Source organism: Hyposmocoma kahamanoa, unplaced genomic scaffold (assembly GCF_003589595.1).
Source record: "Hyposmocoma kahamanoa isolate Upper Pololo Valley unplaced genomic scaffold, ASM358959v1 62, whole genome shotgun sequence".
NCBI lineage: Eukaryota > Metazoa > Arthropoda > Insecta > Lepidoptera > Cosmopterigidae > Hyposmocoma > Hyposmocoma kahamanoa.
The window spans coordinates 12,761,152-12,785,026 of record NW_020653850.1 but is presented as its reverse complement, the minus strand read 5'-3'; the positions used below and the strand labels follow the sequence as shown (position 1 = coordinate 12,785,026).

The window sequence follows — 23,875 nt, the reverse complement described above, 5'->3', positions numbered from 1 at the left end:
GTAACCTATTCGGCATAGATATTGAGTTTCGTCCTATGGATTTGTCAATGTTTAGATCTGCACCAACCTCATCCTCTAATGCACCAACAATCACCAATCCAAATGTGGCAAGAAATCTTAAGTCAAGTCAATGTAACAGAGGTCTAATTGTCAATAAGACAATTGTGTCAATAAATTGATCATTATTATATGTGGTGTCAATGTAGTAAAATGTAAATGAACCGACTACTCATAAAGACAAATGCAAATCTGCAAACCGATCATAATGTGAAATAATAACATCACCATGATTAACTTTTGCTGGCAGACACATGGGAATGGTAAACATAGATGTTTCGGGCAATAGCACTTGAAAGAAGCTATGAAGAAAAACCCTAAAGCAGGCCCGTCTCGGGTATAACGTCGCTCTTGAACTTACATAAGTTATTATAATGTACGACCTATACGTACCTATATGGAACGCTATTTTGTGTGAGAGGTCCCCATATTTTTTCATATGAATGGGTATACCTACATATTCTATATATAAATTCATCTTCTTATTTGTAGCCTCCCTGCGACTGCAAGTTTTGTCCAGTAAGACATTGTCCCTATGGAAAACCTGAAGATGTGGTACCAATTTCTATGCCCAAACGAAAATTAAAACCAAGGCCTAAACTAGCAGACGACGACGTATGTAAGAAACATCAGCCAAAGTATGAATGCGGCCTGCCTAAAAGGTCGCCATTGCCGAAATTTAAAAGGAAGAAGCCAAGTCTTCTCGAAATGATTGCTGATAAGGACTGCGCGTGTGAGCTGATCGCCCGATCAGTCGGCGCCGGCGGTGTACACCATCACATCGGGTTAAGAGACCTACGCGAAACTATCAACATGAACGCCCAAAAATCTACTATAGATGAGGAATCCATTGAAACAGCACCCGAATTAACCGAAAATAAAAGTAACCATTAAAATACACAACATTTATTTCCTCGCTATACAGTCAATGTCGTAATATATGAAATAAATTTCGCATAACTTTCATTTTTTTCTTTTATAATTTTTTTGCATTCATGTTTTTAGAAACATTTAAAATTACAAGTAAGTACATAATACATTTAAATTCTTTGAAACTATTTAGCATTTAAAATTATATCAAACAGTTGGTTAGACATTGGCGTAGATTTAGACAAACGCAAACTAATCTTAAGATCAGAGCAATCTGTCTCTTTCGCTAGCACTAAAAAGATTAGCAGAATTCAATTAAAAGATGTGAAATTTATGCAAATTAAAAATTTTGTGATACAAACATTATGTTTAAGGTCATCAAGATAACCAAAGAGTCAGAGATTGCATTGACATTGGATTGCGTTGGATTGAATCGACGCCAATGAACACAATTAAGTTAATGCTTGTCGTGTCATATTATTTATTTTGCTAGCTATTAAAAAATTAAAAAACACTTCTCTACGTAACGTTATTATCTACGTTGTTCTCAGAACATGGTTTCATTGAAATTTGATATTTCTTAAACCTTTCACACATGTAGTTCCAGTATTTACTCCGAAACTTGTCGTACTTTCCTGCTAAAGCCTGACATAGATCTATTGCTCGGTCAACATTATGGAAGCAACTAGTGTCGTCTTTTTTTATTGCCTCATCACAAGCATCCACAATAAATGCCAGCAAGTAAGGCGATCGACATTTGTTTTTGTACAACTCCTCACAAAAGTTAGTTACAACAGCATTACCACTTAATCCTCTCTTATCGTGAAATAGGACTCCTCTTAAATAGTTCCATGCACTTTCATTATTTTTTACAAACTTAATCTTCCCTAGTGTATAGCATATTTCTCTTTGAACATTAAGGTCGCTCCAGCCGTCGTGGTTGTTCATCAAGAAGTATCGCTGATTCCACGCCGAGTTGTTTCTAACGTCTTCGTTTATCAATTCTTCAACAAAAGACATTTCCTTGTCGTAGAGACTGTAAATTAATAAAAAAAAGAGTTTTATAGATGTTATTCAAAGCTGCTTAATATGGACTTATATTATATACTTTAAAAAGCTGAAAGTAAACATTGTGAAGAAGCCTAAGACAGAGAAGGTTCACATAATTTTTTAATGATTAATGTAATCTAGGAAATTGAACTATTTTTTCGGGTCTAAATCGCGTATATTTCTTTTTTCGAACAAACCACCAATTCAGGCCCTTTACAGGTCGCATGGTCACGGTTGACTGAGATGGTAAAGTCATTAACCAGATATGTCTAATATGAATGCCAACCGCTTTATTTTTCACTCTAGTTACAACAATTATTTTCCAGTTGGTTAGTTTAAAAAAACAAAAATACGCGATTTCGATCCGAAAAAATAGTTTAATTATTTGTATAACTATCGCGTAAACCTAAGAACCATATATTAATATCTAGATATCAACTCCAATTCATAACAGTAAACAAAAAACTAGTCACGTTCTCCGAAAACTTGTCTCCTGTACTTCAGTGTGTTTAAAATTATAACTATAAAAAGTTTCCTATCGTGTAAGACAAATATACTAACAAAAATGTTTTGATGGCCCATTGACGATGTTGCCAAGCGTGATAGTTCTTAGGATCTTGAATGAGTGCATCTCCTGTTAACTCCAATTCACGGGATGGATCTTGCAGCCAATCCACTACAACTCTTCGATGATGCCACACCTGGAATAATCAATTAAAAGCTATCAGTGTATAATTTTTACTAATTTTTTTTACTTGATTTTTACCTTAACACTAGTGTTATCAGTTGTTACATTCAATCTAATAAATTAATTCACAGATAGTAATAACCAACTGCATCTAATCATTTATAACATGCAAAATCCACTTTTTACACTTTTATAATATTTTACATATTGGAAACACTAAGGTTCCAAAAACAGTGTGGAATAGTAATATCAAATTATCAATCAATTACTACAAAATTAAAAAATCAACTTACCTACTTACAGTGATATAAAGTGTAAAAGTGATATAATTAGCAAACTGCACATGATTTAAGTAAACTTTGTGCAGACTGTATAGTGACAATCAATTTCAGTATTTCTTTCAGCATAGAAGGCGCTGTCCTACTATGGAGAAATACCTATTACAGCTCCCGTAGCATAGCTACGCATGATAGTCGCGACGCGCGCGATAAAATTGAAATAAGCGCGCGCTATTGGCTGTCACAATCAGATCTAATTTAGATGATTAGGGATGGATAGTCCACCCAGCAATAAAAAGGGTCTTTCGGATCCCCTGGTGTCGGAATCCACCAGTCTGATGAGAACAGGTATGAGCTACGGAGAAGCTCTGCCTCTATCTGAAAAGCCCTGGAGTGAACTTCCGGTACCTAAACCATCTCCAACACCGAAAGCGCAAAAGCGTGGACGGTCAGAGGAGGTGTTGCCACAGGAGCACGTAAGGAAGGCGGGAGCCTGGGAAGGACCATGGCGTCAGCTGAAAGCAGGAACAGACCAACTTTCAGCGAAATGGCGGGCTCCCTGCGCGTGGGTATCCGGAATTCGGAACCCATGTCAGAGGAGCAAATGGAGCTGTTGGAGCTGTTTCTGGGCCGCACCATAGCGAGCACAACAGCGCATGGCGAGGGACCAAAGTTCCTGGGCCTCTCTCGCAAGCCAGGCTGGATTCTTGTGACCTGCAAGGACCAAGCAAGTGCAGACTGGCTTGTGGGAAAGATCGGCAATTTGAAGCCGTGGCCGGAAGCCCAGCAGTCCTTGATTAAGGAAAGCGATCTTCCGAAGCCCACCATCACCACCACTTACATTCCCAAGACGGGATGTGAGTCGGTGCAGATGGCCATCAGCCTGCTGGGGCCCCAAAATAGAGGTCTTCGCACTGAGGTATGGAAGATTCTTCACGCAAGGGAAGATGTGAACGGATGGGTAGTCGCGTTTGCTCTTGATGACCCATCTGTGGAGAATCTCCGTGTCTCAAATTGCCGGGCACACCTTGGTTTTAAGCAGGTCACGTTTAAGATCAAGGGGCGTCCGGAAAGCACTTTCAGCGGCGGCACTACGCGGGGTGCCTCGGTTACTAGTCCGCTCGAGGAATCGGGGCCGGGAACCTCAGCGCAGCCCGCGCCTGGCCCGTCTTCCACGGACCAGGGAAAACGTGACGGGGCTGCCCCGTCTGCGACTCTGGGTGCATCGCGCAAAAATCGCGGACGGGAGGTGGGGCACATTCGGACAGCACCCACTGTCCTGGGAGTCCAAACAGCGCAGCCAACAACAAGTGCCAGTACTGGAGCGGCTCGACCAAAATCTGCTACAATGGCACTAAATGACGATCTGGGGGGTACACGACCGTGGTTTTCAGCACCGTACCTACGTGGCCGTAGTACGGCACGTGAAGGAGTGCAAGGGCGCGGGGCTGCCAACCCGCGAGGCTCACGAGGACGGCCTCGTCCTCCACGTAGCAGCCTGCATTGTTTATAACAAAAACATTAACCTTATGCCTGTTCCAGAGTTCTGTACTGACGACTTTGTAGCAGCATATTTATTTCCCCTGAATAGCCCTCAGGCTAAGATAATCTTACGCTCAGCCTATCTACCTGGACAAAAGAACAGCCCCACGGAAGATCTAACACTGAAACACAAAGCAGAACTTCTCTGCCTATCCATCACACTCAACACGCCTATCAAAGTGGAAAATCCACAGAGACAGCTCTGTTCCACCTTGTGGACAGGGCTGAAAGAGCGTTTGAGGACAAACAAATAGCACTATGTGCCTTTCTAGACATAGAGGGTGCTTTTGACAATAGGCCCATTCGTACTCTGGTAAAGGGACTACCCTACAAAGGTGTAGCCACTTCTACTACAAGATGGGTGCAAAATATGCTCTTAAGCCGCAGAGCCAGTATCTCGTTCCACGGGGACCGGCTTGTGGCCTCCACAGTAAGGGGTTGCCCGCAAGGTGGAGTAATTTCTCCTCTCCTTTGGACTCTTGCTGTGGATCAACTCCTGTATAGTACGTAATATTAAATTAAAAAATAACTATAAAAAATATTGGTTAACGGCTGGTATAAAAATATCATGCAAAAGTAAAAGATTGTTAAAAATTCTAACTCAAAAGTGAAACAATCCAATAATGACAGAATATTACAAGAAATATGAAAAATTGTTAAAAAAGTTAGTAAATACCGCGAAAAAAATGCATTTCATTGGAAAAGTAAATAAATCCAACAATAAGGTAAAAGCAATGTGGCGTGTTATAAACGAGCGAATTAATAAAAAACAAATTAAAAAGAAAATAACATAACATTAAAATCAAACTGTAACAATATTAAAATTAGTGATCCAAAACAAATAGTTAACACATTTAATCATTGTTTTAAAGCAAGTAAAATGAAAATAGACCTCGCGGCCGCCCCGTAATGTGCCAAACCGAAAATACAATGTTTTTAACTCCTGTAGATTACCGTGAAATCCACAAAATTACAAAAACCTAAAAAATAAGAAAAGTTATGGAATAGACGAAATATCACCCACCTTAATCAGAGAGTGTGCAGACGAATGAACTACACCATTTTGTATGTTAATCAATAAATCCTTTAATGAAGGCGTTTTCCCTTATTTATTAAAAAAGGCTATAATAAAACCTAAATTCAAAAAAAAATCTAATTCGAATCCTAATAATTATCAACGCATTGCCCTTTTACCCACAGCTTCAAAAATTTTCCAAAAAGTCATGTGTGACCGCGTGTACTCCTTCTGTGAGAAATATAAAATTTTTGACAACTGCCAAACAGATTTCGAAAAAAACTAAGCACAGCATTAACGGTGTACAAATACATACAACAAATTTTAAATATAGTAAATATATATATATAATAGAAAATAATAACGTACCCACTCAACATAGCCCTGCACTAGGGATACCCTGTGTCGCGGGTGCCATGGACACACACGAGACAACCACAAATTACACCCAAACTCACGAGAGAAATAAATGTAGGCCATATTAATATTTCTCCCGACCCGGGAATCGAACCTGAGACCTCTGCGTGGCAGTCCGGCATGGTAACCGTTCGGCCACGGAGGCAGTTAGTAAATAACAAACACTACGCGATACTTATTTTACTGGACATGGCTAAGGCCTACGATAAAGTGCAATACGATATACTACTAAATAAATTATACGGAATAGGAATAAGAGGAACAACTCATAAATGGTTTGCATCATATTTAAAAGATAGAGAGCAATTTGTAAAAAAATCAATCAAAAGAAAAGCAAAATAGAAAATGTACGATCGGAAGGCATACTTACCAATGCTTCCATTCCCCAAGGAAGTGTCATCGAATGTCTTTTATTTCTAATATACATCAATGACCTTCCAAAAGTAATAAAAGAGACGTGTGTACTTTTCACTGATGACATCTCCATACTCAACCCATGCCAGAATAATGCAAACCTAAACTTAAAGCTCAATTCTATTTTTGAAAAAACATCAAGCTGGATGGAGGAACACAACTTAGAAATAAATTTCAAAAAAACCAAATTAATGACATTCCACCCGTATCAGAAACAACCGACAAGCATAACTTTCAAATTCAATAACATAGATATAGAAAAAGTCAGCCACTTCACATTGCTAGGTATAGTTATGGACACAAACATAAATTGGAAAGCGCACATTAATAAAATAAGTAGTAAAATATCTAGTTTCGCGTATGTATTCCGTGAAATAAAAAAAACCACGAACATACAAACAGCACTGACCACCTACTATTCGTACGCTTATGCTTAGCTAAGTTACGGTGTCATCCTATGGGGTAACAGTACAGATACATAAACCCTGTTTACTCTTCAGAAAAAGCTTGTCAAAATTCTCGTAAATATAAAACAGACCGACAGTTGCAAACCTTTCTTCCAACAGCACAAAATTCTTACTTTACCGTGTATATACATCCTGGAAATATGTAAGTTCGTCAGAAAAAAATTCAATTTGTCGCGCTTTGCAGCGAAGACATTCCGAGTAATTATTCCTTCCGACACAAAGACAGATTAATACTACCAGCTTCGCGATTAACATTGCATTCATCAAGTCTGTTTGTAATGTCAATTAAAATTTATAACAAATTACCAAACATAATAAAAACAGAAACAAGCAAAAAAAAATTTATAAAAGCGTTAAAAACATATTTAGTGGCTAAAAGTTACTATACAGTACATGAATACTTAGATAATAGGGACATGTCCAATTAATAATATACATAATTATAGTATTTAATACATAATACAGATAATATGTTTAATAAATTATATTATTGTGACAGAAAATTTATATTAATGGTTATGTTAAAAAAATCTCAGCAAATGCACTATGAGCAAGACGTACCTGTTATAATCTTAAGGCTTTAGTAAATACAATAGGGTTCGAATTAGTTTAATTTAATCAGACTTTTGTCATTTGCTGTGCCCTTACAGGATCCATAATGAACTTAATTTATGTTACCTACCACCTTGTATATAACATTATGGTATGCAATAAAGTATTGAGTATTGAATCCTAAGGTGGAACTGTCATATAGCTAACATGGTCAACAACCAAGATGGCCTTAGGTATCTGTAGTTGTATGGCAGGACAGCGTTGGGGTCTTAAACCAAAGATGACTCTCTGGTTATACAAGGCAATTGTGAGGCCCATAGTAACATATGCGTATGTTGTTTGGAGTGGCAAAGTCAGTCAAACAACCACTATTTTCACATTGGGCAGTCTACAGCGTGTCGCGTGCCTGCTAACAGCGGGAGCCATGTCCACTACACCTGGAGAGGACCTAAATGCATTGCTGAATCTGACTTCCCTGCATGTATTCATAGAGAGGGAGGCCGGTAACAGCACGTATAGGCTCTCCACCAGGTTAAGGACTAGATGGCTCTCCCAGACATTGAGATCAGCCCAGGACTCAATTCTGGAACATCCTGTTCTGGGAATGACTTCTGATGTCATGCTTCCCAAGCAAAACATCAAGCCAAACCAGGTAGAATTTCCAACCAGGGAAGACTGGGAAACTAACAGTCTCACCTGGAAGGACAGTAGCCACTGATGGGTCCAAGATGGGACCCAACATAGGCTGTGGTATACACGGCGTGAGACCCAGACTCAGCTACAAGCTGAACATGGGACGTCATTCCTCTATCTTTCAGGCCGAAATATAGGCCATAATTGCTTGTGCGGATCTAAACCTGAAGAGAGGCTACGTTACCAATTATATTTATATAAACTCAGATAGTCAAGCCGCTCTGCATGCACTAACCTCAGTCACCCAAACTTCGAGGATTGTAGAGAACTACGTAACTATACTGAATACTCTCGGGGAAAGGAATAATGTACTCCTGCATTGGGTTCCTGGTCACTCTGACATCGAGGGTAATGAAGCAGCGGATGAACTGGCAAAGGCTGGCTAGGGAGCCCTTTATTGGTCCTGAGCCCTTTATAGGCATAGCACACAGCCTGGCAAAGCTCACTTTGTTGAACGAGAGCTCCCACGTCACCCGAGACGTGTGGCTGCAGACTAAGGGTCTTGAGCATTCTAAAGCCCTGATAGCTGCCTTCAGTGCCAAACACTGTAGAGAAGCTCTGTCACTGGACAGGAATGGCATCAGAATGCTGACTAGAGCCTTAACAGGATATTGTGGCTTGAATAAAAGCACATGTCAAATATTGGACAGGTAGTAAACAAAGAATGTAGATTCTGCCATGAGGCGGATGAAACTCCTGTGCATCTCCTCATCCAGTGCTGTCCTCTGATGGGCGTGAGAAGTTCCATACTGGGTAGGCACAGGCCACACCCAGAGGACATAAAGACTGTCGGAGCCAGGAAAGTCCTTCAGTTCCTTAATGCTGTTGGTCTTGGCTCCGAGCTGTGGTTAGTGGTGATCACAATAGATCATTTATGGTCGCAATGATGAGGGGCCTCGTAGGCCTCGTAAGCCACCCTAATAATAATAATAATACACAATACAGTGTTATTTTTAACTTGGACAATATGGGGAAATTTCTCAGTCTTGGCTCTGAACTGTAATTAGTGGTGATCACAATGGATCAGTTGATGGTTGCAGTGATGAGGGGCAGCATATGCCCCGAATTAGTTCATCCTAATAAAAATAATAGTAAATTATAATAAATAAATTTATTGGTCAAACATGAATTGTAGCAGATCGACTCAATGTCATGTAAGGATAATTTCATTGTACAGGAAGAAAAAAATCGAGACAGTAAAAGTTGGTCAAATTTAATAAAATGTTTTTTAATTTTTTAGTGTTTTTCAGTATCAGTATTCATGGCCAACCATCAAAGAAGAAGTAAAGAACTACGAATTGGCGAGAAACCTGTTGCATTCACAAAACCCAACGTGGTTAAAACAATGGCTCTTCTTAAACTTAGATCAACGAATGTGAACACCACTATAAAACCATGACGCTCGCAGGAGCAACTCCCTCCATCGCCATTACGAAAACCCATCTGATTATGGCTTTGCAAACGGATGGCAGATAGAAAAGGAAAAAAACTATAATAAAAAAGTATTTGTAGCTCACAAGCCGCGATTTGCCGACCACTGGCTTAGACTCATAGATTTAATACTAAATCTATGCTTAGACTAATATAGTCCTTTGCTGATAATGTGCAACTGTCAACAGCCATTAAAAGATTAAAAATAGTTTTACTAATGATTCAAATATTTGAGTTTTACTCACTTGGTAGTTCTTAGATGATTGTTTTATAACATTTTCTACATAGTCGAGCTCCATTCTTAAATCTATGTTAAGCTCTCTCAGCAGATCTCTCCTGAAATTATATTTTTCATATTAGTCAGTGCAGTATATTTTCATCCACCTTTTGAAATCTTTTTTAATTTATAAAAATTTGTAAAAAAAGAACTTAATTAATTCTTCTTCAATCTTGTACTCAATACATCCTCATCTCAACATTGGTATAAAAACTAATGCAACAGAATTTGAATTTATGTGTGAGCAAATTTCCAGCTTAGACAGAACACCCATGTGTTCATTAAGCCTCAAATTATTTCACTGGGTAGTGGGAGCATTCCCATAACACACAATTAGTACCAAAATATACAAACCTGTACTGCCAAACAGTGTAATTAGCTGGATTGAGCTCTAGGGCATCTGTAGTAAGATGCAGAGCCCTCTCTGACATCTCATTCTTCCGCAGTATAGCTCGGAAGTAGTCATACACATCTTCAACTGAAAATCAAAGAAGTTTATATTTTAAAATAGTTGGAAATCTATAAAAATGATTACGCTCAGCAAGAGTTTTATAGACTAACATGATAGCGGTAATGAAAACTTATGATTCAACATGTGGCAACTTATGACATTTAATTGCAATTAAAAATACACATAATAGTTGTATACTACACTAAACAGCAAATGGAAACTGGGTCATTCTAGTGAAAATGACACCGCGGTTCCAAAAAATAAATTATACAATTTGATTTTAATTAATTTCTAGATTCAGGCGTTACTTTGCAGAAGTCCATGTTAATAAAAATGGAAGTAAATTAATTTGCTACTCCGCGAACCCAGTGAAGGTTAAATCATGCAAAATAGCTGCGCTTGTGTTGAATTCTTTTTTTTAATTAACTGCATGAAAAAAAAATTGTATGACTAGAATATGTCCAATAAATCAAATCATTAGAAATAAATGAAATTTTTCGGATATTGTACAATTATTGTATTTTTGTCTTCATTAACGCAGCCATAGCGCCGTCGTCTATAGTGAAGCATTTGTTCTACAATTTTAGCAACAATTTTCACACTTATTTGTGCATCTTTCTAAAAAAGTTATTACTGTCGAAGAAACTACAATTTACGACTTTTAAAACAGTGATAAGTAATTGCATGGAAGTATGTATGGTGAGGAGCCATTTAAGTTTCAATAAATACTAATTTCAAGTCCCAACCGTCACAATGAAACATATATTTTTATTTTAACAAATAAATGTGCAATCTATTGGCATTTGCTTTTGTAAAAGTAACAATTATGCTAAGGGTCATTATTTTCACTTGGTTGGGCATTGTGCATGTAAGTAGAAATGTAAATATAAAGAATTGAAAGTGTGTCCCACACGTCACACTTCTAAATGTTATTAATATTAATAAATGTTTGTAATTTCATGGATTTGAGTTTTTAGAATGTTTACTAGGGTAACACTTGCTTTAATTTCGGAGTTTAACATTTGATACGTTAAATTGTGACGATTGGCATACATAGAATTTTTTTAAATACACTGTTTATACGTAGATCCATCATTTGTAAACAAATTTTTTATAATTCTCATAATTAAGACATTTTAACACATAATGATTTTTAGTATCAGGAAATTCATAAAAAGTCTGTCCCCTGGTTTTAACTATATATCAGTTGTGCTAAACTTCTAAAATTTGGTATATTTTGATATGATACATAATCTTCAAGGATGCAGCAGGATTTTTCAAATTTATTAACACATTTTAAATGGGTGAGTTTCATTTCATGTCATCATAGTATAGTGTTCCAAGAAAAATAATAGGATTACTTTATCAGTTCTTTCATTCTGTTTTTTTTTTGTTAAAATGTCTTGAAAGACAAAAATTATAAAATATTTGCTTACTAACGATGGATCTCATATTAAACAGTGTAATTTTATCGCAGTTGAATTGTATATCTGGCTTCATATTTTCATTTTAAGTCTAATTAACCAATGGTTAGGGAGAATATAGTTAAAGTTCAAGAGAAAAGGAGTCAAAATGTCACTTTGGAATGGCCCAACTATGAACCTCCTCATGTTACTTTAAATTAATTAATTTCATTCATCTAAATAATACTTTTAGTGGTATAGATTTCCTTGTGAAAGAGTATGTCAAGAAATGCTGGCACCTTACTTGTTCCTGCCCAAGCAGTAATGTGAGCATTATTGTGTTCCGGTTTGGAAGGGTTAGGGTGCTGGTGAAATTACAGGCACATAGGACTTGTCACCGTATGTCTCAGGGTGATTGACGTAGAGGCAATGCGTCTAAGATCTTTGCCATTTAAAGCTCTAAGTGGCGCTGCAACTGTTGTGGATAGGCTTGTCGCTTACAACCAGGCGTACGGCTTGATCGTCTCGTCACTTAGTGTTATAAAAAATAAAAAACTTACATTTTTCCGAATGCGCAATAACCACAACAGGATTTGGACCGTCGTTTTCTGGACATGGAATCAAATCTTTCCATTCCGGCCTGTCCCTGTACATGACCCACGATACGTCGGAGTCTCCGGCGCTATCAACCATTGCCAACACAATGCAAAATATGGCACAAAAGTGAATTGAATAACACAGTCCCTTCGAGACCACTTGTCGAAAGAGGTAATGCACGTACAGACATACGAGGGCTACGTGAATAAACACAGCAGTTATCTGGGCACAGTTTATTACGGGATTAATACGCTCGTATCTTTAATTAAACACAGGTAATTTTAATTTACACTTGGCAAACAAACGTGACAATGAAATTAGGGATGCACAATCACTATATCATAGTTCATACACTCTATATTTGAGCACTATATCTTTCTAATTTGTGATGCTCATTACGATACGATTCAATTTTTATGGAAATCGATTCAATTGAATACGATCTAGCGATTTTTTTAATGTTAGAATCGTTTTCCAGGACTCTACTCGATGCTCAAGTCAGGACTTGAGCAGACTTGAGTATGATTTCAAGCACTGGAAATACGACCCTAATGGCAAGGCCTTGAGTATGATTTTCAGTACTTTAAATCATACTCAAGTCCTGACTTGAACATTGAGTAGAGTTCTGGAATACGACCCTAAGAGCATATAGGACGGGAGGCGCTATTAGCGTTATTTCTCGAACATAACTTTCTGGCACTTTTTGAAGGGCGGGGGGGTAGTACCACAAGCAACTCTACAGTTGCAAAACGCAAAGTCACTATGGTCTCACACAAACAAATATCGACATCACTAGCTTATTTTTACAAATACGCGGATAAAACTCACACTCATGTCATGTCCATATAAAATACAGGCCTATAAAAATAAATCCATTCTCATGAATATACTAAAGACGGAAAGTTATAGACGTGACGGTATCGATACGTATTACGTACTGGTTAATCATGTATATGAAAAATGTAATTCCACCCTTGACAAGACTGGACGATTACTTTTTGCAATTTTGTGAGTAGTGTAACAGTGCTATTGTTTTACTTGTATTTACTAGAGGAGATTGCCCATTGACTTACCAATAAATGGAGGACAATAAATACAATCGAAAGTCAAATCCAAAAACCGCGAAAAAATATCCGGAGTTTTTCCGGTTTTTCGTAGTCGGCGTTGGTGCCAATGAATGACAAGCATGGCCGGTGTTATCCAACGGAGTTAACAAACGTATTGACATGTATAAGAAATAAAAAAAAACTAAAATATTTAATTTAAATTGTAAAGTCATTGCAGTATTGTTTAATTTTGTTTGCCACAATTTAAAGATCCAAAAACTATCCACGTTCGGCTTTTACTGGAAATAACAAAATTCACCATATTTAGCTTCTAGTGAAAAGCTTCTACTTGAACACAAGAGTGATGGATCTAGTCTTAATGTCAATAATTTTATAGTATTATGTTGAATTTTTTTCGAAAAATTTCGAATTCACTTCTAATAATAAGAGTTGTACAGATATACAGGTACATACAAATATTATAAATGTGAAAATAGCTGTGTCTCTTTGTTGGTAGTTCTGACATGCTGTAAGAAATGTATCGATGTTTCGAATTTCTAGATTCCAACTAAACGTAAACGTTTTTACGTACGTACGTAAAAAACGTACGTTTACGTAGGTAAAAAAACTCAAAGTTTCATCATTTCGAAAACCGATTTATAACAAAACCGCTTGCAAGGGATTTTGGTTGTTTATTACAATGAAACGATTAAGTTAGTTTGTTTTATAATATTCCTAAAATAATCTAAAAAAATACATTTGGCATTACAAAAATTCGAGCAAACACTATTTCGGCCAAATATATTTTCGCACTTCTGATTGACAACTCCAGACAGGAAAACAAATACAAAAATATTTTGTTAGTTATTTATTGAGATGTCAGGACGGCGTACCTCCACGCATGCGAATGGCTTCCATTCCTATGTAATCCAATTGCATAGGAAGGGAAGACATGAGCCGGTATATCCTGGGCAACTCCTAGTAAATGCTTGGACTTTGTTCGAGCATTTGCTAGGTGTTAGGTATCTGTAGCCGTATGGCGGGACAGCGTTGGGGTCTAAAACCAAAGATTACTCTCTGGTTATATAAGGCAATTGTGAGGCCCTAGTGACTTACGCGTCTGTTGCTTGGAGTGTTAAAGTCAGCCAAACAACCACAATTATCACATTGGGTAGTCTACAGCGCATCGCGTGCCTGCTAGCAACGAGAGCCATGTCCAATACGCCTGGGGCAGCCCTAAATGTATTGCTGAACCTGACTCCTCTGCTATTTATTCATACAGAGGGAGGCCTGTACCAGCATGTACAGGTTTACCACTAGGTTAAGGAGTAGATGGCTCTCCCAGTCATTGAGATCAGCCCAAGATTCAATTCTGGAACACTTTGTTCTGGGAATGACTTCTGATGTCATGCTTACCAAACAAAACTTTAAATAACTCTACCAGGTAGAATTTCCAACTAGAGAGGACTGGGAAACTAACAGTCTCACCTGGAAGGACGGTAGCCTTCTATGGTATACCGATGGGTCTAAGATGGGACCCAACGTAGGCTGTGGTATACACGGTGTGAGACCCAGGCTCAGCTACAAGCTGAATATGGGACGACACTCCTCTATCTTTCAGGCCGAAGTGTACGCCACAATTACTTGTGCGGATTTGAACCTGAAGAGAGGCTACGTTGACAAGCATATTTACATAAACTCAGATAGTCAAGCGGCTCTACATGCACTAGCCTCAGTCACCCAAACATCGAGGATTGTAGAGAACTGTGTAAATATACTGAACGCTCGCGGGGAAAGTAATACAGTGGTACTGCGCTGTGTTCCGGGCCACTCTGACATCCAGGATAATGAGTCAGCGGATGAACTGGCAAAGGCTGGTGCTAGGGAAACCTTTATTGGATCCGAACCCTTCATAGGGATAGCATACAGCCTGGCAAAGCTCACTCTGCTAAATGAGAGCACCCACATCTCTTGAGAAGTGTAGTTACAGAACAAGGGTCTTGAGCATTCAAAAGCCCTGATATCTGCCTACAGTGCCAAACACTGTGGAGAAGCGCTGTCATTGGACAGGAATGCCATAAGAATGCTCAGTAGAGCCTTAACAGGGCATTGTGGCTTAAACAAGCACATGTCAAATATTGGGCAGAGAGAAAATAGAGAATGTAGATTCTATATAGATTTTAAGACTTTCGTGGTTATTCACTAAATGACTATCACTAATATCAGGTTTCTTACCACGGTATGACTTCTTTTTATTTTCCCGACCCGTGACCATGGAGCGTGCAACCGTTCCGAAATATCGGGAAACTAAAAAGAAGTCATACCGTGGTAGGAAACCTGATATTAGTGATAATCATTTAATGTAGATTCTGCCACACGGAGGATGAAACTCCTTTTCATCTACTCACCTAATGCTACCCCGTGATGGGCGTACGAAGTTCCGTACTGGGAAGGCACATGCCACAACCAGATGACATTAAATCTGTCGGAGCCAGGAAAGTCCTTCAGTTTTTCAATGCTATCGGTCTTGGCTCTGCACTGTAATTAGTGGTGATCACAATAGATCAGTCAATGGTCGCAGTGATGAGGGGATGCATAGGCCCTAAATGAAGCCACCCTAATAATAATAATAATAATAGTTATTCATATTATTAAAAAGTCATTTTAAAAATAAGATTAACCTTAAATAAACTCTATGGTTTCTTGGTTCTAAATCTAAATGTTTCAATCGCTTGTGGGACAGTTAGCTATTTGGTTATTTTGATTGCTTATGTAATTTATGTGTATTGAATGTAAGTATGTATTCGTATATGTACTTTTTATTTTTCTTTTTCTTACAGTACGGCATGATTTATGATGATTTATATTTAAACAATTACAATTTAAAATCATTATTTATAATTTATTATATTATTATTTATTATATAATACCGGAGAAATCAATTTGAATAAACATCGTTGCATAATCTATCGATAAAAATCGGAGCTAAAAAGCACGTTCGCTTCTCTATAGCGAAAAAACGGCGTTCATGAAATATTGCATTTTTTGTCTGTGGGTTGCCTGACAGTAATTACGGAACTTGCTTATGTCAAATGTTTATTAACTATGCTTATGTCAAATGTTTTTATGTAATCGATAAATTTAATCAATGTGATCACTGTGAAAAAAATGTGATAAAATAGAAAACTAGTAATTAATGTAAAAAAATGACGTATAAATAGAATGTAATTCCATTCTTGGCTAAACTGGATGTAGCAAAGATTTTTTTGCAAGTTTGTACGTTGTAAAACGACATATTTAATGAAGCACTTGACGCGGTGAATTCTTAGAGAATTCAAAAGAAGAAATATCGATTTGGTAGTAGTTTTTATTGAGCGATGGTTGTTTTGTGCTTGTACTGTACCTTAACAGAGGGGATTGCCTATCAATGACGCCTCCAGTCCTATATATGCAGTCCTGCAGTCCTAAGTTAGAATGGATTAATTTCAATACGATTTTTAAGCGAATCGACTCAAAACGAAGGCAAATTGCCTAGATTGTATTCTTAATATAAACAAAAGTCCCACCTTATTAATGATTTCGTTAAGACGCGGAAAATAAAGAAGAGGACAATGCTTGGAATATTAAATTATAACATTATTATTGAAAAGTTTAGTTAGATGTAAAGGATTGGCATGTGTGAAAAGCAAAACAAATAAATGATTAACAGTATGGCGTTTAAATCGTGTCATAAAAGTGTTTAATTATTAAAAATTTTGAATCGATTTTTGTGAGATCGATTCAAGAGCAAACGATCTGATCCGTGGATCGATTCAGATCATAATTTGATGCTTTGCAATCCAAAAACATCCCTAAAACGGTCCACTCTCTATGGCATTGATTATCCTGCATTGCAGTCCGTCTTGCCGTCTGCCGCGTGATGATGGATTATGAATGTAGTCGCTGCGTGCTAGCCATTCTGAAGCAATGCATCCTGCAAGACCCCATACGAAGGCGTATCCTGCGTATGGGATAGTGTGTGAGCAGCCTTTGCCTGTGCGGCGGATGATGAATGGGCCGTTTAAAAAAAAAACCTTTTTTTTAACTTACTGTTTTATGGCCTGGCTATGTTCGTATCCAAGTTCTCCATTTATTTATCTTTCTTATTTTCGGGCTTTTTTCGCGATTATTGTTATAGTCAACGATAAACAATAAGTATCTTATGGTAAAGTTATCTCTCAACTTTATTTATGTAATTCAGATTTTTTCAAACTTTTGTAAAATAATAATAATGTGCCAACCACACAAATTGCCTGATTCTAACTAGGGAATTCCCAGTACTATGTGTACCAGAGCAACGGAATTCAATCTGGGGCACTTCCCAAAACACCCAGACCAGCAGCTTGATTTTGATTGCCTCTCCCGATCGGAAACCGCGTCTTTTCCGAGTAGAGGCGTATAATATTGTGGATGGGCTACCCGATCGGGTCGACTCCGATTTGAATTAAAATCAGGGCCCAGAATCAATTCAGGAAAGTTCATTTTCTAAATTGGCCTTACCGGGAATCGAGCCCGGGGCCTCCTCATCGTATGCCCACAGTGCAAACCATTGGGCCAACGAGGTCTTCACATTAAAATTACGATATAGATCTACGAGACTATGTTAGGATTAGAATGATTTAGAAGGGATCACAAATTACAAAGAAATGCTTGTAAAAAAGGAACACAAGTTTATGGAAGATAAATAAAATATAATGAAATGGCACTGCCGCAAGTACGATTTACATAGGCAATAGTAGATCGATCAAAATACGGTTTGTGACAGTTGAAATAAATGTGATGTACGTTATTATACCAACCTAGCCATTTTCTCAAAAATCCTAACAACATTAATCTAACAAAAGAAGCGTACTCTATGGAGTTAATTTAGTTAATAATTTAGTTAGTTTGGAGCATTTGGAGGCAACCTTATACGAGTATAGAGTACCCATACTACAAATACTTAGCACTCAGCTTTCTATGTAAAACAACCAAGTGAAATATTGTAAATGACAAATGTGATCAATTGTCTGTTTACAAAGATAAACATTAATTTTTCTCAAAGGAATTTTTCTTTTAAATAGCAGTATAAGAACACGATCGATTTGATATTAAGTGGGTGCCTATAGCATTTGAAGTTGATTTTGTGCGTGACTGCCGATGCCGCTTCATTCCATGATGGGATTTTTAACCGCGCCTATGCCTACGGGTCAGCGCAAACACAAGTAACGGACGAATTACTCTATACCTACTATTATACAAAATTGTACATAATTTTAAAGAAATTTAACGTTTATTTTTATGTAAAGTTAATTAAAGTTCGATCGCCTTGTTTCAATTTCCCGCCATAAGTCAAAACTCTAAGGTCATAACTGAAAAAAAAATGCACTGGGTGAGGCCTCCTGGTTCTACTTATACTTTTGTTGAAACTTAAATAGTAGACAACTAGCAGATGTAATTTTTCCTCGATGGTTTAAATAATTAATAAAAAACGAGGGCAACTAATCTGTAACCACTTCTTAATTAAGATTTAATGGCTTTTTCTAAATAACTTTTTAAAAATCTGCCGAAACCTTAAACGTGTAATGAAAGGCATTATATTTTTAAAACTTATTTTTCTTATATCCTTTACTTTTACTGTAAGTAAATAAATAACAGTTAAAACTATTAGGTAACAAATACAGAGGAATCTTTCATCTTGGTAAATACAATAAATACAAAATTATTCTATCATCGTCGTCCTCAACTAAATTTTTACCAGGCGTATGCAATGCCGAGGCCATTGGAGTAGGTCATGTGCGAAACAGCGGGAGCTGCCGAATACGCCACGCCCAATAGTCCTGGAGCCGCAGCTACCTATAAAGAACATTGTGAGTTGGTCGATTATTTATATTACGTTATCTTATCCCATACTATTCCGTCTATAGATTTAATATATAGGTATAATAAATGTATGATCCCAACACACTTTGTGTCCCGGAACTGTCTAAACAAAATTATAGTAAAAAAGTAAAGAATTCGGTCTTTGTTAAGTACAAGTTTGTTAGTATTGCTTTTAAACTTTTGTCATGTGACTTATTATTACAACACAAATGCATACGTACTTATAAGTTATGTGGTTACCTACTCGTTAAAGCTTTTTTATTATTTTTTTTACTTAGCGAATTTTATGTTAAATTTGTATTTACAATCGAAATAATGCCTAGGAGGCATTAGAAGCCACACACTAGGTGGCATCAGAACAAAAAAGTGACACGGCATCATTACCTACGTGCCTTTAGAGCAATATCACCCGTTGCGTTGCGTGCTAGCCGGAGGCGTTGCGTGTGACGCCAGAGCGATAACGCTGCGTTATACTACATAATAAAGTAGAACTACATGCCATGTGGTGCGTCGAAACATCGCGCAGCGCCGAAAGGAGTGCGCATCGGACAAGCAAGCGAGGACACCGCATTGCTCGTGTGTAGTGGTAGGCGTTTAAACAAAAAGCATTTAAAAAGTTTGCTTTTTAAAATAAGCACATAAGCGTAAGCGTTGGTCAGTTACTAGTATTTATGTGGTCTGTGGTCAGTTCTATATTCAAGAATTTCATTTTTTACAACGTGCCTAAGTTTCAAGGCCCGCCATTTATGTTTCCTAAACAAATTAATTAAATATGTGAATAATAATTTTATAAATAAAACTAAAACTCGCGTTTTATAATAAACTTACTTAACTTAAAACCTTTAATGGCCCACTCTTGCTTTTCGCTATCAACACAAAGTTGCAAGCTTTTTTAACATAAAAGTTAATGCGCTTAAACGTTTTTGTAAACGATTTAAAAAAGCTTCAAAGTAAAAAAAATGGAAAAACATAAAGTTTAAGTGAAATGCATAGACTATTCTTTTAATTTTTTTCCATCCTCTAAGGTGAAATCCGTCTAAAAACTATGCTTTTTTAAAAAGCTTGAAAAGGTGAACTCTAATGAGCCGTGACCAGGTTCACGGTAATAAAATAAAAAAAACTTAAATAAGTCCGCGGAAATTTATTAAGTTTTGGTAAAGAGAAAAAAGAGGCTGTAACAAAGTATACAAAAACAAGTACAATTCTGCAAAACACTCCCTAACTTAATTATATACGGATATGCTTTTGGATGAATATAAAGTAGACACTTACCCCAAAAGGGCCGAGTTATCCTGAGTTACAGATTGATATTAAAAATTGCCACATGATTATGTGGGGCACACTATAAGTTTCCGGAATGAATAAGAAAAAATACTATAAATGGTCAGAAATCAATTTGTTTCTCAAAATATTCTGAATGAACCAATTTTGAAAACATTTATGTCACTCCTCCGTGACAATCTCTTAAACATAGTTTTCATACTCTTCAACAGCCTCTTCAGGTGATGAAAATCGTTGACCGCGTAACTGGTTCTTAATTTTTGGAAAGAAATAAAAGTCACAAGGTGCCAGGTTGGAACTGTACGTGTATGGCTCATAAGGTCAACGTTGTTCACCTTCAAAAATTAATTTGTCTGTCTGGCCGTGTGAGAACTGGCATTATCGTGGTGGTGATTATTTTTAAGGAGTTTGTCAATAACTTCCGGCAAACAAATGGTCGTGTACCAATCACTATTCACGGTACAACGATTCTCCAAAGCAACAGTAGCCACGTGTCCAGTTTTATTAAAAAAAGAAGCAATCATCCGCTTAGACACACTTTGCACGAGCGCCACTTTGGTTGGTTTCGGCTCATCTCGAATGTCCCACACCAAATTTGACGCCCTTTCGTTGAATCTGGTAAGCATGGCATTGCACCCAAGTGACGCGATCCGTTTTTTGAGCCTCAGTCAAATTGCGGGGGATCCACCGAGAATCAAAATTAGACGCAATTGAAACAGCTCTGTACGCTGCCGCGTTCGAGCAGGGAGTGATCATGGAACGAAACAAAATCAGAATGGCGGGGCAAAAGAAACTATTGAAGAACGATTCAAAATTTTTTTTCATTCAAATTTCAATTTTCAATTTCAAAAAACGAGTGGCCAGGAATCGGAGAAAAGGCGATAAAAAGGTGGGATGACGATGTAAGGAGGTCACATCGTTTAAACGTTATAGCTTGTGACGCAAGCTATAACGTTTAAACGTTTATAAAAATAAGCAGTTATCCCATCTCTGTTCGTGTGACACTCGATACGTTGAAATCACAGCGTTGCGCTTGCGCGACGCACTACACTGATTTATTCCGAAGCTTACACTTTTTAATACAATTATTGCTTTTCTGGTAGGTACTCTAACGGTTATTTCTTTATAAGGATTTTTAAATAACTACAACACATATTTGTTGTGCACACATAGTGCCTACAAATATTAGGTATATCAATTTATAATGATTGAAATTACAGTATAATCATACAGTAAGTAATTTTCATCCTAGCCTCAACTATCATGGCTGAAATTAAGCAATATCGTGATTTGGGGTCTAGATTTCTAAGAAGAGCAAGTAGCCAATGTCATTTTTGTACTAGATTTTTGATTTTCTGTATGACATAATTTAGGAAAAGGCTAAGTACTATAACTCGTATTTAACTCAGAAGTAAATACTCACATGCGATTTTAAACTCATTCAGTTCAATACTGCCCACTGTATGCAAAACTGGAATAGGTAGTTGTTTATCCCTATATATGTTTATCCGTAATTTGTAAACCGGCATTTTAATTGAATTTGTTTCCATTTCTTATTTTTTCAGGCATTCCTTATTTTCTTTTCTTCAAATTCTCTAAAATATTTATGGTCTAAAATTAGTAAGGGGTAATTACGTAATTACCTTTCTTACCTGAACACCTTAAAAAAAGTATTCATTAAGACACCTACCTTAGCCACAGGAGCAACGCCTAGATGTGAAACAACAGGAGAAGCGATATGAGAGACAACGGGCGCGGCGACACCATAGTGTGCATAGGGCGCAGCTACTGCTACGCCAGGATTGCTCACGCGGATGTCAGCTTTACGCACACTCGAGAAAGGAGTATCTATCGCTTTCGTGTAGGTTGATACCTAAGAAATAATTTTTATTCTTGGATCATTCAATATAGTCTGACCGAGAACAAAACGTAAAAATATTGTAAAACAGAACGAGAATTAGAAATAAATACGTTTTCCTGAGAATCTAATTAAGTAATTAAAAATATATGAAAAATTGATTTACCTTGTATTCAGTTCGGTCAGACTATTCAATATTATTGAGAGGAAACTGCAGTAGACATAAGAAACAAAATTTTAAAAACTTACTTGGCCCAAATTAAACGGTGATCGCAAGATGTTGGAGCTCTGGGTGGCAATAGCAGGCTGGGCTGGGTACGCGCTATACGGATTCCAGGCACCATAGCTGTAAGGGGACCCGTAAGCACCCAAATGGCCTACGGGGGCGATGATTCCCGCAGCCTGGGTGGCTGCCAACGCGCAAGCTAACAGAAGTGACTAAAGAAAGAAAGAACACTCATCGATCTTTAATCCCTCACTCACCTTCACAACTCACATTACGAACAAAAAGTGCACGAAATTTAATCGACAGATATCTGAATTATATCAGAGTATGTATACCTATGACTTATGAGGTAGACCTCTGATTATATTTCTACAAATAAAGAAATCTCTGCGCATACTTACTTTTAACATCATATGGCTTAACCCTGCAAAGCCTTACTAAGATGTGATACGATTCAGTCAGACCCAAGCTTTTATAGCTACAGTAGGTATGATACAGAGAACACGTGCGAAAGGATATGGCGGGCGGACCGAACATAATATATGAGGCGGTCGGTATTGTGCCATGCGTGTGCAAAGCAAAGCTTAAGAAAAAGCGCGGGCGCGCCCAACATTATTGAGGACAATGTGCAATGCAATACATTGCTAAGTTCCATGGACAGTTGATAGTAGCTTAAGTAAGTTTGGTGTAAAATAAGTACTTAGGTACTTTTCTTGTTATCTATTGTGTACTAAGAGACGAAAATATGGGAAGGACACACAAAGATTTGTAAGATGTATACCGTGGGTCTACCCACTTTATGTGCGAAATTGAGTAACTCCTTGTTATCGCCTTGTTTGGAAGCTGTAACGTTCAGTACAGTACCTGCTACATAATGAGCAAATTCCACTACTTACATTTTTTCTTGTAAGTAGCAACAATGTAGGAATTTCACAATATAAGTACTTATACTGCAGAAACAATGATAATTATACAATCGTGTATTGGAATGTTATTTACTTAATCTTGAACGGTTAGAGAAAGCATAAATTAGACGTAAGGACTAGTTTTACTGCCCGGTCAAGGGTTGATACTAAGTGATTACGCTATCGTTTAGTTATAAACTAGTAGGGCCATATCACACGTTATCTAGGTTGCAGCTATTAAGGCTATTCCTCACCCAACCCACTGAACAACCACGCAGACATGTGCAAATATAATTTTAATAGTTTTAATGAAATAATCGCCAATTGCAAGACATTAATGCTGTTGTAAATGACACTTCAAGCGCTTTAACGCAGTCAAATTGCTAGACCCTTAATTGGTTGGTCTAGATTGTTGGAAATAATAGGCAATAAGACGAAATTAAGAGCAGCTGCAC

General features: G+C 37.4%; 3 protein-coding genes across 5 annotated transcripts; 1 reads left to right on the top strand and 2 right to left on the bottom strand.

Moving 5' to 3' along the window:
* On the top strand, nucleotides 1-984 carry LOC113229824. Of its 3 annotated transcripts, none has more exons than XR_003310437.1 (2): nucleotides 1-478; nucleotides 550-984. XR_003310437.1 is itself a non-coding variant. In XM_026463503.1 (2 exons), the coding sequence occupies exons 1-2, from the start codon at nucleotides 362-364 to the stop codon at nucleotides 949-951; spliced, it is 435 nt and encodes a 144-aa protein (XP_026319288.1). In that variant the 5' UTR covers nucleotides 1-361; the 3' UTR covers nucleotides 952-984. The 3 variants fall into 3 exon arrangements, 2 of the variants coding, with proteins under 2 accessions (XP_026319288.1, XP_026319289.1); XM_026463503.1 differs by having other exon boundaries at nucleotides 1-394; XM_026463504.1 differs by having other exon boundaries at nucleotides 1-469.
* Nucleotides 985-1,135: 151 nt separating this feature from the next.
* Nucleotides 1,136-12,919, bottom strand: LOC113229538 (protein farnesyltransferase/geranylgeranyltransferase type-1 subunit alpha). The gene is made up of 6 exons (XM_026463170.1): nucleotides 12,840-12,919; nucleotides 12,166-12,645; nucleotides 10,106-10,229; nucleotides 9,720-9,810; nucleotides 2,539-2,678; nucleotides 1,136-1,963 (listed from the first exon to the last, which is right to left on the bottom strand). The coding sequence occupies exons 2-6, from the start codon at nucleotides 12,296-12,298 to the stop codon at nucleotides 1,447-1,449; spliced, it is 1,005 nt and encodes a 334-aa protein (XP_026318955.1). The 5' UTR covers nucleotides 12,299-12,645; nucleotides 12,840-12,919; the 3' UTR covers nucleotides 1,136-1,446.
* A 6,018-nt stretch (nucleotides 12,920-18,937) lies between these two features.
* Nucleotides 18,938-22,943, bottom strand: LOC113229568 (cuticle protein 76-like). The gene is made up of 4 exons (XM_026463221.1): nucleotides 22,917-22,943; nucleotides 22,539-22,727; nucleotides 22,122-22,304; nucleotides 18,938-19,123 (listed from the first exon to the last, which is right to left on the bottom strand). Exons 1-4 carry the CDS (start codon nucleotides 22,926-22,928, stop codon nucleotides 19,022-19,024), a joined length of 486 nt encoding a protein of 161 aa, XP_026319006.1. The 5' UTR covers nucleotides 22,929-22,943; the 3' UTR covers nucleotides 18,938-19,021.
* Nucleotides 22,944-23,875: the final 932 nt, after the last annotated feature.